Consider the following 14,744-nt stretch of genomic DNA (forward strand, 5'->3'; position numbering starts at 1 on the left):
CAGCAACGCTAAATTCTGACCAGTGGAACGGCGCTACAAAATTAGAGGCAGCTGCAATCGAGCTGAATAGACTATTGGCGCAGTCGGACAGGCGTTGGCATCGTAGGATGACAATGCATGGGTGGCTGACGCCGCTAAGGTCGTTTCGGGCCGCCTGGCTGCAGGGGGACCCAACTGGTCTACCGGGGGCATCTAGACCCCGGACTGACAGCCTTACAGGCACTGCCTGCCTGCCTCTGCTACGCCGCTGCCTGGGAAATCTCATGATCTCTATTATGATCTTGTCCAAACCTTTCTTTCTCCCGTCTTCGGGAACACTCTCTCTGTTGTTGTTTAGCTAAACTTGTCTCAACAACGGCGGCATCACCATGTCTCTGCGGCGAGCAGGAACGAGAAGGGCACCTCACGGGGGTCCGGGTGGTCCGAAGCCCAGGACGACGTATCAGACGGTTCAGCAGGGCTTCAAGGAGCTGTATAATCCCCAGAAAGAGAATGGTTCTGGATCAGCAATCGACGTTGAGTATGCCACATCCCATCGGCTGAGCGGTTTCGAAGTTCGATTCTAACTGTTAAATAGCATTGTCTTCGTGCCAGGCTTGGGCGCTCATCCGGAGGACAGCTGGAAGTCGGAGACAGGATTCAACTGGGCGACTGGTGTCTACGATGGCACTTCAAAACCGTCTTCGGATTCGAGCAACAAGAAGGATGGTCTCGCCAGGGACTTTCCAAAAGCTCGCATCTTGCTGTATCAGTATGAATCAGCATGGGTTGGGGATCTCAAGGTCAAGTCTTTCATGAGGGACATTGCGAAATCCATGTTGGAAGGCCTTCAAGCCAACCGAGAGGTAAGCTCACTCGGATTATTCGGTGGGAGCTTTGCTCATCAGAAGACAGGGAATCAGAGACCGCCCTATAGTGTTCATTGGACACAGCATGGGAGGTTTGGTCATCGCCAAGGTATGTAAACCGCGTCTAGCACGAGATCCGTAAGTTTGACAGACTACGCAGGCAATTACTCTCGCTGCAGACACATATAGGGACGTGTTTCCCAGGATGTTCGAGTGCATCGCAGGATGTGCTTTCTTCGGAACGCCCTTTGGCGGTGCTCAAGTTGCTGCCGTAGCCGCCTTGCTCGGTGATTTTGGCGAGCACTTGGGATACACCAAGTCTTCGGCTCTAGTCAAGATGATGACGCCTGGAGACGAGGGCTTGAATGAGCTAAAGAATGATTTCCTGCGTTTAGTTCGTAAGATCAGTCCTGAGATTCAGCTTTTCTGCTTTTACGAAAACCATCCGACCGATTTCACCCAGGAGAAGTACGGCGCTGCCATGTCGAAGATTGCCAAAGCGGTCGTACCCAAGAAGGTGCAAGACTTCGTCTCAAGAGAGTCTGCAACACTTCCAGGTATTGAAGACATGGCTTTGGCGGCGAATCACCGAGATCTCGTCAAGTTCAGCGACTTCAAGGACTCTCGATACCAGCTTGTTAGAGAACCCCTCAAACGACTCATCCATGGCGCCAGTCTTGTCGTGAAGAACCGCCTCAACTCGACACGTGGAATTGATCAAGAGACGGTCAATGGTGTCATGGAGCTCCTGAACGGTGGACAGGTTGCGAAGAAGAGGAGGATCCTTGCGCCCCAATTCCCACCATCGACTTGGATCCCAAGAGAGACAGAGTATCTAGACTGGCTTCAAGACTCTGGCGAGGTCAAACTCGCTGCGTCGAGGTCTCGTGGGCAGGCCTTGTTCATCCGAGGACCTGAAGGAAGGGGTAAGACACGAGCGACCATGGCGACACTTCGCGACATCGACAACATGATTCAAGCCGACGAGAAGCAGAGCCATGGACGAGGACCGGTACTCCTTGCATATTTCTTCTGCGATCCTTCGTCGGATTTTTCGACTGCGGAGGACTTGCTGAAGTCGCTGGTTCGCCAACTAATCAATCAACAACCTTCTTTATCCGTGTATGCGAAGCATTTCGTGAAGAAGAAGGGCGAAGACTCCTCAAAGACCCAGGCGAACTTGACGGTCGAAAATCTTTGGCAAACTCTCCAGGACATGCTAATGGACGAGTTCATTGGACGAAGGGTGTACTTTGTCATGAACAACCTGCATGTGCTGCCAGAAGATGCCGAGTCGACCATCAAGCTAATGAGATTTCTACACGCGGAGATGGAAGAGCTCAAGCACGAGGACGAGAAGAGGGTCTCAACCAGATGGCTCCTCACAAGCAGGGAAGTTCAGAATGTCGAGGATGCATTGAAGGTTGAGGGCATCCGGCTCATCGATCTCGAAGAAGACAAATACTCGGACCAGGTACAACTCGAGCTACGCAAAACCGCTCAGGAGAAAGTCCAGGAGCTCGGCAGTGCAAAGAAGTACAATAAGGCACTCACCTACTTTGCCAGCAGTCTCATCGGCAAGCGTGCGTCCAACAGTCAGTGGATCAAGCTTTCCTGCATGCAACTTGCGGAACTGTCCGAGGCTGAGAGCGACCTGAGGATTCGACACATACTAGAGGGAATGCCCCAGGAGCTGAAGGCTTTGCTCGATGCTGCTTGGTTGCAGATTTTCCGTGCGAATGAGAAGGATGCAGACAAGATCAAGGAATTGTTGCGAACACTCGTCCTCACTTTCGAGGAACCGACAGAAGACGAGCTTGCTGTGCTGGCTGGATTTCCTGCGACTGAAGAAGGAAAAGCTGAGTTGCAAAGTTTGGTCAAAAAGTGCAGGCCATTACTGGTAGTGACACGCAGTGGAAGGTCAGAAAACACTATCGGTTTCATGGACACTGTCGTCAGGGAGCATCTCTTAGAAAAGGAGACCTCGAAGAAGACTCTGGGCATGTCTGGAGACGAAAGGAAGTGGCAGCATGGTATCATTGCCCTGCGGTGCTTGGCTCATATCAAGCAAGCCTTCGATTTCCCGCCTGTCGAGAAGCCTGCCGAAGAAACCGATACAGAGGAGGATGAAGGCTCACAAGCGGCAAGCAGCGAAAATGGCGAAGAGTCCGACACTGATGAGGACGACGGTGACGGAAATGAGTCAGAGGAAGAAGAGTCAGACGACGAAAGCGATTGGGATGAGGATTCCATGCACAATTACCACCAAATGGAAGACGATGAGGTCGAGGAGGCGCAAAGTCTTGATGGCAAGTATTTAGCTTACCCCGTCAAGCACTGGCTACACCATGCTAGCAAGTCTACCATCGAGATCGCCGAGGATCTCAGCGAAGACGATTTCTGGGAGAAAGAGTCGCTCATTCGGTACCGTTGGTTGCTCGTGTACATGCACACGACCAAAGCCCTGGTTAGCTTCCAGGCCAAGCATCTCACCGCACTCCACATCGCCGCTGCTGTTGGCTACAGGCAGCTCGTCTCGGCCCTGATCCAGAATGGACATGAAGATGAGATCAACAAGCGGGATGAACTCACAAACACCCCCGTAGGTACTTCCTCGTTGCTCCTAAGCTTGGATTGTGTACTAACGCGTTGGTAGCTTCATTTCGCGGCTTACATTGGACGACCCAACACGGTTGATGAGCTCCTCAAACGTGGCGCCAACATCGATGATGGTATCGAAATTGGGCAGGAGACGCCGTTGCATATGGCTGCCAACGCCGGTCACGTCAAGATCATGAATAAGTTGATCCAAAAAGGAGCCAATGCGAATGCTGTCGCAGAAGACGTCGGTCCGGTGATGAACGCTGCCATCTCCTCAGGAAACCCCGATGCCGTCAGGCTTCTCGTCGAAAAGAACGTCTCCTTGGCCGTCGAGGACGACGACGTCGATTCTCCCCTGGCTTTGGCTGGCCTGCATGCGGATCTGTCCATGTTCGAGTATCTCACTCAAACTTACGCTGATAAGCTACCTCCCAAGGAATTTGACAAGGCGTTTGTCAAGGCTGCCGTTTCAGGCAGAGTCGATGTTTTCAACAAGCTTTTGACATATGATCATTCTCAGGAGTGCTTCCAAGAGGCTTTGGAGGCTGCGGCTGAGGAGGAGAACTGGGAGATTGTCATGATCCTGCTTGAGAAGCGACAGGGTCTGGACTGCAACGAACTCTTCCGACAAGCTGCGACTACAGCTGAGCACCAGGACAAGGTACTGGAGGCTGCGTGGAAGTACACTAACGGAGACATCTCCAAAGAAACCCTCAATGATAGCTTGTACGAGGCCACAGACCTTGAGAAGGAATCGACGGTCAGGCTTCTGTTGGAGGCCTTCAATGTCGACCCGAATGCTACCGGCGATGAGTAAGTAGCCTTCATCAAGGGATATTAGACACTGCTAACATCGACCAGGTATGGTACAGCTCTGACTGCCGCTGCTTACGACGGCACCCTTGATATCGTCAACCTGCTCCTCGACAAGGGAGCCGACATCAATTCCCCTGACGGATGGGCCTTGCAAGCCGCCGCGGCAGAAGGGCACTACGACGTAGTCAAGGAGCTTCTCGATCGTGGAGCTGATGTCAACTCACTCACCGAGAATGAAAACTTCCCTCAGGGAACGGCGCTTCAGGCCGCCGCTGAGTCGGGCAAGGTGGAAATCGTTACGCTGTTGATAGAACACGGCGTCAACCCCGACCTTGGAGCGGGAGAAGACACCTTCCCCATCATGGCGGCTGCCATGAGAGGCGAGCAGACAATCTTGGAGCTTCTCGTCAACGCCAAGGCAGAGGTCAACGTCTCTGGTGGGCAGGATCACTCGACGGTGCTGATCGAAGCCGTGATCAACCTGCCGGTGGATGCCCTGCAGGTTCTGCTCGACGCTGGTGCTGATATCAACCTCGAGGATCGTGATGGCGATACCCCGTTGATCCTTGCAGCCCGCGAGGGCGACGCGGACTGCGTCAAGTTTCTCCTGGACCACGGAGCCGACATTTTCCACACGAACCACGACAATGAGAATGCTCTTCAGTCGGCTATTGAGTATGGCGGTGACGACGACTGCACCAAAGTCCTCATAGATCGTATCTCGGAGATTATGTCGGCCCTGAACAAGGCCATGCACAACGGCAACTCGGCCGTCACAAAGGTCGTCCGCAGCGTTGGAACCGGTCGTCAAGGTCTCACCTATGATGACTGGGAGGATCCCGATGACAGAATGTCAGAGGCATCTGACGACGACGACAGGAAGAGAAGCAGTTACGAGACCCCGCGAACCGAGTCTTTCCCGAACAGCGCTCGCAAGGTCGACGACTCGCCTCATGCACCGTCCCCTCTCAAGCCTCGCAGCGAGAAGCTGTCACAGGAACTGGAGGAAGCCATAGCCGCCCAGGTCTCGATGCTTCAGCAATTCGGAACATCTCCTCCCAAGCCGGAGAAGATCGAAATGTCGCCGGTTGAGATGCCCCCGACTACCATCGCGGGGCTGCCGTCTCAGAGGAGGTACTCCCAGCAGGTACAGCTGGAGGAGATGCTCTCAAAGTACGAGTTTGAACCGCAGCCAGACCCGGTGGAGAGGTTCAACAGGCCGCCTTACATCAAGGCACCACCGATGTCATGGACACAGTCAAGCGAAGCTCTCTCAGGCGAGCCGATGCTCTCCCCTGGTCAAGGGCCCATCAGACGCAAGCCAGCGCCATCGTACGCCTTGAACCCCTCGCCCACACCTTCCAATCTGTCTGGAAGCCAGTTCCAACCACCCCCTGCGCAAACCTCTGATGCGAAGCCAGTCGTCGATCAGCGGCCTGCATATCAGAATGCGTCGTCGTACCCTGGGGCCCCAATGTACCAGGCGGGTCTCGGCTTGCCATCGCAGTATCCTAAGAGAAGAATCTCGGAGGAGAACGACGATCTCGCGCCACCAATTGCTCCGTACACCGCCCCCTTCAACCCTTCATCATACCGCCCAAGCCCGGGGAACACGCCACCTCAGAGCCAGGAGCCGTTCCCTGATTTGCCTCAACAGATGCCAGGAGGATGGCAGAGTCCGCCCCAGCAGATGCAGCCGGCGATGCAGCAGTCTTCATTAAGCATTGAGAGTGTATCGCCACCAAATTCTCAGCATCAGCAAGAGTTTGACTCTAGGTAAGCCAAAACCCGAAGAATGTTCTCCGAGCATGCATGTTCATGTGCTGACCTGAGCAGTAAACCTGACTTAAAGTCACATCGTACCTCGTTCATGGGGATGAAAAATACGCTTGACAAGGCAAGACAGTTTAGTACTGGCATTATGAACCGCAAGACATCCGGCTTTTAGAACGTAAATAATTGATGAGAAGTGAGTGTATGAAGACATGGGCTCTGGGAGCATACTTGGCGTCGGGGAGCAGGAAACTAATAACTAATGATACCTTTTTTGTTGAGCCATGACGGCAGTATTTTCTCCATGTAGTCTCTTGAAATAGAGCGCACATATGTGCATGTATTTGCTGCGACTGAGTACAACTTATCGTTCTCCATGTGCACGAATTGGAACATTTCTAGACATCCAATAAATGTCAGCTTTACGCTTTAGCTTCATGTTCTGTGAACTTTGGAGGCACCCGCAAAGTCTCAGAGCACACAGCAAGCTCGAGAAGAAAATATCGGATTGGTCCCTTGACGAGAAAAACTCTGCACGATGAACAAGTACATGGTCCAGGCAATGTTCCTGTGGTGTTGTTGGAGGAATGATTAGGTTGGCGGTGCGGTGGCTAGTGGCATAATAATGGGACTCGATTGTAGTGTGGCTAGTGCGGTGGTGGGATGTGGCTGGAGCTCGATCCAAAAATTTCGGGGACAATTCTCAACACCATCTCCAGCGCGACAATCGACGGGGAAATCAGCAATTCCGCCCTCAGCCACCGAGGATCCCGCCCACAATGGCAACAGCAGGGCAAGCACTCCGACTCTGCATCCGCAGTTGTCGTCGTACACCGACAGCCCCAAGAATCGCACCACGAGCCGCGACACAATTCCCCCAGCAGCAGTTCCAGAGACGAACGTTTGCCGCCAGCCCCGCCAGACGTGCGCGCGGGGACGGAGACGAAGAAGGGGTCGACAGTTCGCTTTACAGAGTACAGGAAAGCGTCGAAGATGTGGTCAAGAAGTTGAAGCCCGCTGAGGTCGAGGCTCTGCAGCGGATGAGGAAGAGCGACCCATCGGCGCAGTCGTTGTCGCTTGAGGAATGGCTCGACAGGCAGTGGACGAAGGCCGACGAGGAGGCGGAGCGACAAGGGCCGCTCGTGACCAACCGTGACTACAAGATGCTCGCTCCGAGAGTGAAGCCCAACAGGCAGTCATTCTGGTTCGACCCGGACGCCCCCATGGCGGACACTGAGAATATCATCGACGAATTCGACGAGGATGACATGACGTCCATGGCCCACGGCAAGCTCGACGAGATTCGCGAGCACAGACATTACCACCGCATCATGGCTTGGGAGATGCCGCTGCTTGCCAGTACGTTACCCCCCTCCAATGCCACTTTTCTGGGCTCCTGGTTTACTGACCACGACGACAGAGCTCGCCAAGCCGTTCGAGCCGCCCGCGAAGGATGAGGTGCTGCGATTCCGATACACCACATACATGGGCGAGCATCACCCCGCGGAGAAGAAGGTGGTCGTGGAGTTCTCGCCGGTCGATTTGGACCTCACGCCGGTGCAGGCCGACAAGCTGAGAAAGCTGGCCGGCCCGCGATGGAACCCGGAGAAGGACATCATCAAGATGAGCAGCGAGAAGTTTGAGCACCAGGCTCAGAACAAGCGCTATCTGTCCGACCTGGTGGACACGCTTGTTGCGACAGCCAAGGTGAGCACAAAGGCAGCAAGAACTAGAGGAGCAGCAGGGCTAATAACCATCATAGGACCCCAGGGACACTTTCGAGGATATTCCTCTGGATACCAGACATCACCAGTCCAAGGAGAAGCCCAGGTTCCCCGTGGAGTGGCGCATGACTGAAGAGCGTCGCAAAGAGCTTGCTGCGTTCCGCCAGCAGGGCGAAAAGGCCGATGCTGCCAAGGTTGAGGAGGGACTACTCGTTGACGGCATGGGCACGATCGAGAGGTTCCTCGAGCAGCCGGCGCAGGCCGAGGTCAAGGAGGCGGAGTTGGTGGCTGTTCGCCGTGGCGGCGCGAAGAATGCTCGTCGGTAGAGCACTACTTCCGCTGCATCGAGCCCAAGTCCCGTAAAAAAGAAAAAGATGACGTCTGAGGGATGCATAGCTCAAGGACCTCCAGACATGTGTATGACTAGGCAGCTGGCTTTCTTGACGTTCAGCATGCCCGTGTAACATCTCCATGTATACATCCGTCCCGAGTCGGATTTATAGAAATATAAAAGGGGACGCGCACGATGACCCCGTTGGATTTACTTAGTAGTCCCGGCGCACACGATGCTTTCCGAGAGCCTCGTGTACCTGGGGACTGACATTGCAACCCTTCCAACGATACAGAGTAGTCCGCAATAGCTGGTCTGGTGAAGTCAGGTCAAAGTGTGTGATTATTCACTTATGGGTATGGAGCCTTTCAGATGACAGGATTGGTAAATGGCTGTGGTCAGCAATCCTGAATATCTTGAGCTTATCCTGACGACAATATCAAATGTCACTTGACCTCCTGCTCAATTGAATTTTGGACAATTCCCAATGCGCATGGTATTATCATATTTCCTGCCATGTGGATTCCGGGATCCCACAGGTCGGCCCATTCATTCTCGGCGGAGACTCGGACGGGGGGAATGAAGTTTAAGGAACGGATGCCAAAAAAGGGGACCTGGAAACAGGGCCAAGGACAGGGGTGTCTTGTTAGTCAGCCTGCGCGTTCATGCCAATGCCCATTCCCGCTGTTCTGCCAAATTGATGCCTCGGCATCTTTTTTTTTTCTAGCGCAGCGCAGGTGCTCGCGAGTCGCTGCGAGATGCGAGATGCGCAGGGGGTGGCGTTCTCTGGTTCTATCCCCGAAGAGAATGCGTTGCAATGCTCCATGTGGGGAAGAAGCAACCAAGCAGCGGGATTGGCACCGGGAGCTGGCTGAAGCTCCAAGCTGCTCTGCTGCTAAAGTAGAGCTCTGGCTGATCATTCGAGACGGTCGATGAGGGAGATTCACCTGAAGCTCTGAGGCGTCTCTAGACTATGGGCTAACATGTTCTAGAGGCGTCAGTCAGCAATGACTAGAAGGCGTCATGACTTCGCAAACTGCTGTGTGCCATCAAGACAGCGGCCCATGGAAGGGTGGCCCAGTCCGTTCCCCGTGAAGGCGAGGCCACTCCGTCGGGACATCTATGCCTCCATTCCCTGTCCAAATCCGATTCAACTCGACTGGCTGGTTCGGGCAAGAGCAGGTATCCATGCTCACACCATCTTTTCCATTTCAGAGACTGGCATTCGTTCACATGCAACTAGCGTACCGCACCGTTACCGTAGCTCCTGCTTTTTGGGAAACGAACTCGTTTCCAACTTGCAGCGCATTCGCCGCCCCGCAGCGTCGCGTCTTGCTGCTGCGTGTGTTCTCTCCTGCATTCCCATCGTTCGAAGTAGATTCATGCCCTCTCACTCGCACTCGCAACATCGACTGGTCACAACAAACCGCCTTCTAGAAGGAGGAACACCAAAGTGAATGGTAATCCGGCCTCTGTTCATCCCGACCGTCTGCCCGTTTTCGCGCGCCGAGGTTGCTCGCCCCGGACCTGACTCCCTATCCGTACAATCAATAAAATACCTTTCGTCCCAAAGTACCTCCTCGAGTCCCTCACCTCACCTTCTACCTCCCTCCATCACACCCGGCGACGCGGAGGCCGAGCACACATCAAGTGGAGCTTTGTCGCATGCGCACCCATCCACTCACTTTAAGCTGTGCCTTACCGAACGGCCAGTCCGCTAGCTGCTGATACTGCTGCCATTTTGCTACTCCGAATACATAAGTCGCCGCAGCCCTCACAACCTTAACTGCAACCACCACCACCACCTCTCTGCGGACCCGAACCCCGGCATTCCTTCTTCCCCTCACGAACCTCCTCTTTTCCATCCCTAGGATCGGTTCTTCGCCGACGACAGAAAGCCCGACATTAGCCCAATCATCACGAAATCATCCACAATGGCGCTTTCAGCAGACGTCAAGATCGCCGACTTCACTCACACGTCCACGGACGACATTTACCGCCTCACTGACACCCTGCGCGCCACTTTCCGCTCTAACAAGACCAAGGACCTCAATTGGCGCAAGGTCCAGCTCCGGAAGCTCTACTGGGCCATCAGGGACTTTACTCCCCAGCTTTGCGATGCCCTGCGTAAGGATCTGAGAAAGTGCAAACATGAGGCTCTCCTCTCCGAGATCGAGTGGTGTGCCAATGACTGCCTCTACATGATCAAGAAGATGGACCAATTCGCCAAGGACGAGACTCCCGAAGATGTTCCTCTGACCTTCGCCGCTCTGAAGCCGCGCATCCGCAAGGAGCCCCTCGGCATGGTGCTCGTCATCGGTGCCTTCAACTTCCCCGTCCAGCTCACTCTTCTCCCCATCATCGGCGCCATCTCCGCTGGATGCACGGCCGTTTTGAAGCCCTCTGAGAGCTCTCCAGCTACTGCCATGGTTCTGGCCAAGATTTTCGAGGTCGCTCTTGACCCCAAGGCCTACCAGGTCGTCAACGGCGCCGTGAAGGAGACACAGGCGCTGCTTGATGTCAAGTGGGACAAGATCATGTACACTGGCAGCACCGCCGTCGGCAAGATCATCGCCAAGAAGGCTGCGGAGACGCTCACGCCCGTCACTCTTGAGCTCGGTGGTCTGAACCCCGCCTTTGTTACCAAGAACGCCAACGTCAAGCTGGCCGCTCGTCGTCTCATGTGGTCTAAGTGCCTGAATGCTGGCCAGGTCTGCATTTCCCAGAACTACATCCTCGCCGACCGCGCCATCGTCGATCAGCTTGTCCAGGGCCTCAATGCGACCCTGAAGGAGTTCTTCCCCAGCGGTGCCAAGAACAGCCCCGACTTCTCTCGCATTGTCAACAAGAAGTCTTTCCAGCGTATCAAGAAGATGCTTGATGAGACAAACGGCAAGATTGTCATGGGTGGTGGTCTGGATGAGGACCAGCTCTTCATCGAGCCCACTGCGGTCTTGGTCGACTCCATGCTCGACTCAGTCATGAAGGAGGAGTCTTTCGGCCCAGTCTTCGCCATCATGCCTTACGATACCCTGGATGATGCCATCAACATTGCGAACCAGGTCTACAGAACGCCTCTGGCGCTGTTCACGTTCGGAAGCGATCAGGAGAACGAGAGGAGTACGTCGCACGTCTTTACTTACATGAACTAAGCTAACATGTGTCGCAGTCCTCAACGAGGTCACTTCTGGCGGTGCCACCAAGAACGATGCTTTCTTCCACGCTTCAATCTCGACCGTCCCCTTTGGCGGCGTGGGCGATTCTGGCACAGGCAACTACCGCGGCAGGGCATCATTCGACATGTTCACCCATCGCCGATCTGTTGCTCAGACGCCGTCGTGGCTTGAGAAGTTCATCCGCGTGCGTTACATGCCGTACTCTCCCAAGGAGCTCGCTCGCCTGTCGAGTATGACTGCAGAGAAGCCAGACTTTGACCGCAATGGCGTTCAGGTCCGCGGTCTCGGCTACTGGCTGAGCTTCGTCGTGGGTCTCGGTGCGAAAGGTGCTAAAGGTGCGTTGTTGAGATGGCTGGTGGCCTTGGTAAGTATGTACACCCTAACCCTGCGAAGGAATCATTAGGACTGTGATCGGATAAGGAGAGACTGAACACACTTCACACCTCCACACATCTCTACACAATATCCATATTCTATCTACCACAACACAAACATCGCTACACATGTCTTGTGCCATTTCCTTGTAAGTTTAGCCCCCTTAAACCCCTGAGAATGGGGGTTGGAAAGGTTCCACCATACACACTCGTTGGGAGGGACATCGCCTGTTGCCGATCGGAAAGAGGGGACCTCTAGGCTGGATGATGGGCCCCTGCTTCGGACAGGCTTGTACGCTACTGTGTCATATACCATTTCTATTTTGTCTACAGCTGGGTAAAGAGCTTGCCCTTTAACGGTCTTTTTCACACCAAGCCGCCTCTGTTGCCGCCATGTGATGTTCTTCTGCGAACCTCTTCGAACTTCCACCTCTATGGACTGCATCAGCCACTGCCACAAACTCTGCTCCAAGCACAACGGTCTCCCTACATCAGTCGGTCTTTCTGATTCCTTTCCAACAAACACCCTTCCCAAGGGGCCGTGGCTTAATGGTAAAGCGCTCTCTCGTTAGGAGGTGGTCGGAAGAGTTCACACGTTCGATTCTGCTCATGCTGACTCGAGTCTACTTTACATTGTGCCTTTACGATTAATCGCATCACGGAGGAATACCTGAGGAAAGAAATTAAAAAGAAAAACCCAATAAAATATCAAGATGAACTTGGCGAGAGAGAAATTCAAAGCAACAAACCAACAAAATATTAAGACGAACTCGGCGAGAGAGAGATGGTGGTTCGAATCCATCTGGCCCTAAACTTTTTACATATTTTTTTCCTTTCGATAGTCTTTTTCTAACTTTATCTTCTTGACCTTGTCCAGCCGCGCACGTTAGTATACACCGTCTCGCAAGCATTCTACGATCTGTTTTGCAATTCCACTGGGATGTTCATGACCAGGCCTTCGTCTCCTTTTCCCTCAACGCCAGCCGTCGCCCTGATGTCGTCACCTCCCCTGGCCAAGGACCCGTCGCGAAGCTCGACAGGCACATTCATGACCAACTCGTCCCCCTCACCCTGGATCCCCGCCGCCCCTGACGCGCCGACGTCTTCATGAAAGGGGTCGGGGTCAAAGTACCCGGGTTTGCTGTCGGACCGCTGCCGTTTGCGACGCCTGGACTCGGAGAGTGTCGAGTCGACGACGGAAGTGAACGTGTTCGATCTGGAGACGTCACGGGGCCGTGACTCGTTGGTGTTTTGTCGCTCGGCGGCCGGTCCCGTGTCCTTTGCTGTATGCCGAGAACCGTTGTGGCTGTTTTTGCGCTGCCCACTTGGACTTGCATCCCCTAGGCCAAAGTCGAAACCCGAGAAAAGCTCCGTGTCCTTCCTCTTGCCCTTGTCTCTCGTGGCATCTGGCGTTGCCCTTTCGGGTGGTTCTGGTGAAGCGGCAGACCCCTCTGCACAGCGTTGCTCGACATATGACTTGATGGTCTCAAGCTCGGTCGCCGACTTAGTCAACGGAATCTGCTTGTGGAAGCCATCCTCCACTGCCCATTTCTCGTCGCGTTCAGCTTTGTATATGGGAAAGTCTTCCTGGACGTGCGGGTCCTTGTCGACGTACCGCACCAGGATGAACTCGAGGCGGTCGCGGAGACGAACGAAGTACCGGTAGACTGACATTCTTGGTTGAGCCATTTGAGAGCGTGGTGGTGGTTTGTTGTTGGGCATACTGAATATGAATCTGGGCCAAAGTCGTATGGTTTACTTTAATCGCGATTCCTTTTGGTCAAACGGGTAGAAGGCGGTGAATTTTCCTGGGCAAGGACGTAGACTTCTATGCTGAGTTGTGAGATGGGCAAGCCGGTACAGTGAATCACCCACTTTCAAAGCTCCATCTGGCGTCTTCATCGTCACGCAAGCCCCTGAATTTAGATCGGTAGAAACGCCGAGTCAACCCGTCCTGCCGTACCACAAGCGGCATCGTCCACATGACTGATGCCTCCACGTAACCCCACGGAAGAACCTCGACTATTCACAAAGAAGAAAAAAAAAAGGCTGTCGTTTCCATTCTATAAGATGAGTATGGTAGTACAGTTCCCGCCACAACTTCCGCCCCTCCCGTATTCTGCCGTGGAGGGGCCCTTTTCGGAAGGAGAGGTAAGTTTCTTACACTGAGAAAGGCCACCACCGCCCGCTCAGAGACCCCTGAGCTGCGTGTTGTCCCGCTCGTCAACTCGCTGATACCGCTCCGCCAACACCTCCTTGACCGTCTTGGTCAGCCCGCTCGGCTTCTCGTACCGCTGGTGTAGCGCCTGCTGCACAGGCGAACCCGCCGGCAGCACCTTCCCGTCCTCCTTGATGCTGACCTTGTCCTCGACGATGCCCGCCGCCTGCTGCACCTTCACGACAGCGGCGCCGGCCTCCTTCCTGCCCTTCTCCACGACCTCGCCCACGACGGCCTTGACCTCAGCGGCCTTGGCGTCCGCCGCCTTCCGCAGCTCGGCCGCCTTCGCGCGCGTGGCCTCGTCGGCGGCGAGCGTCTTTTCCCTCGCGCGCTCCCACGCGCTCTTGGCCTCCTTGCGCAGGCTCTCGCCCTGCTCGTCGGCGAGGATGGCGCCCTTCTGCTTCGCGCCGTCGACGACCTCCTTCGCGAGCGGCGCGGCCCTGTCGCCGGCCTCGGCGGTCTTGTCGATGGCGCCGCCCCAGAGCCGCGCGACGTTGCCCTCGAGGGTTTCGCGGACCTCGGCCCAGTCCGTTCGCTGCGCCCACCGGACGGCGTTCTCGACCTCCTTGTTCCAGCGGTACTTTGCCGACTCGACGAGGTTCTCGCGGTCCTTGACGGCCTGCTCGGAGCGCGTCAGGGGAGGCGGCAGGCGGAGATTGGGCTCGAGGAGGGAGGAGAGGACGTGGTTCTGGGAGCGGAGGATGTGGGATTGGGCCTCGCGGTTGCGTTGGTGGGCGAGGACGGTTAGGTAGGCGACGCCTAGGGTGAGGGTCACACCGCCGGTCTGGTTTGCGGCTGTTAGTTGGGTTTCGTGGCTTATGGGATTGCGTGCACTATGCGGGGGTTGAGAGACGTACGAAGCCAGTGGTGAAGCCCATGATTG

At 54.9% G+C, this 14,744-nt stretch overlaps 6 protein-coding genes across 6 annotated transcripts; 4 read left to right on the forward strand and 2 right to left on the reverse strand.

The window, feature by feature from the left end:
• Positions 1 to 368: 368 nt before the first annotated feature.
• Positions 369 to 6,213, forward strand: ANK3-1 (Ankyrin-3; the record flags this gene model as incomplete). Its single annotated transcript, XM_036644796.1, has 7 exons — positions 369 to 520; positions 578 to 845; positions 895 to 957; positions 1,009 to 3,450; positions 3,505 to 4,262; positions 4,311 to 6,041; positions 6,102 to 6,213. 7 exons carry the CDS (start codon positions 369 to 371, stop codon positions 6,211 to 6,213), a joined length of 5,526 nt encoding a protein of 1,841 aa, XP_036489322.1.
• Positions 6,214 to 6,817: 604 nt separating this feature from the next.
• CGCS363_v012948 (37S ribosomal protein S24) lies at positions 6,818 to 8,088 on the forward strand (the record flags this gene model as incomplete). Its single annotated transcript, XM_036644797.1, has 3 exons — positions 6,818 to 7,397; positions 7,459 to 7,745; positions 7,801 to 8,088. 3 exons carry the CDS (start codon positions 6,818 to 6,820, stop codon positions 8,086 to 8,088), a joined length of 1,155 nt encoding a protein of 384 aa, XP_036489191.1.
• A 1,238-nt stretch (positions 8,089 to 9,326) lies between these two features.
• On the forward strand, positions 9,327 to 9,624 carry CGCS363_v012949 (uncharacterized protein; the record flags this gene model as incomplete). The annotated part of the gene is made up of 2 exons (XM_036644798.1): positions 9,327 to 9,460; positions 9,531 to 9,624. The coding sequence occupies 2 exons, from the start codon at positions 9,327 to 9,329 to the stop codon at positions 9,622 to 9,624; spliced, it is 228 nt and encodes a 75-aa protein (XP_036489890.1).
• Positions 9,625 to 10,027: 403 nt separating this feature from the next.
• Positions 10,028 to 11,688, forward strand: ylo-1-0 (Beta-apo-4'-carotenal oxygenase; the record flags this gene model as incomplete). Its single annotated transcript, XM_036644799.1, has 3 exons — positions 10,028 to 11,213; positions 11,263 to 11,604; positions 11,663 to 11,688. 3 exons carry the CDS (start codon positions 10,028 to 10,030, stop codon positions 11,686 to 11,688), a joined length of 1,554 nt encoding a protein of 517 aa, XP_036489237.1.
• An 867-nt stretch (positions 11,689 to 12,555) lies between these two features.
• CGCS363_v012951 (uncharacterized protein) lies at positions 12,556 to 13,365 on the reverse strand (the record flags this gene model as incomplete). Its single annotated transcript, XM_036644800.1, has 1 exon — positions 12,556 to 13,365. One exon carries the CDS (start codon positions 13,363 to 13,365, stop codon positions 12,556 to 12,558), a length of 810 nt encoding a protein of 269 aa, XP_036489236.1.
• A 467-nt stretch (positions 13,366 to 13,832) lies between these two features.
• On the reverse strand, positions 13,833 to 14,739 carry CGCS363_v012952 (uncharacterized protein; the record flags this gene model as incomplete). Its single annotated transcript, XM_036644801.1, has 2 exons — positions 13,833 to 14,645; positions 14,719 to 14,739. The coding sequence occupies 2 exons, from the start codon at positions 14,737 to 14,739 to the stop codon at positions 13,833 to 13,835; spliced, it is 834 nt and encodes a 277-aa protein (XP_036489075.1).
• Between the last annotated feature and the right edge of the window lie 5 nt (positions 14,740 to 14,744).

This window comes from Colletotrichum siamense (genome assembly GCF_013390195.1).
Source record: "Colletotrichum siamense strain Cg363 chromosome Unknown KSG_Cg363_contig09, whole genome shotgun sequence".
Lineage (NCBI taxonomy): Eukaryota > Fungi > Ascomycota > Sordariomycetes > Glomerellales > Glomerellaceae > Colletotrichum > Colletotrichum siamense.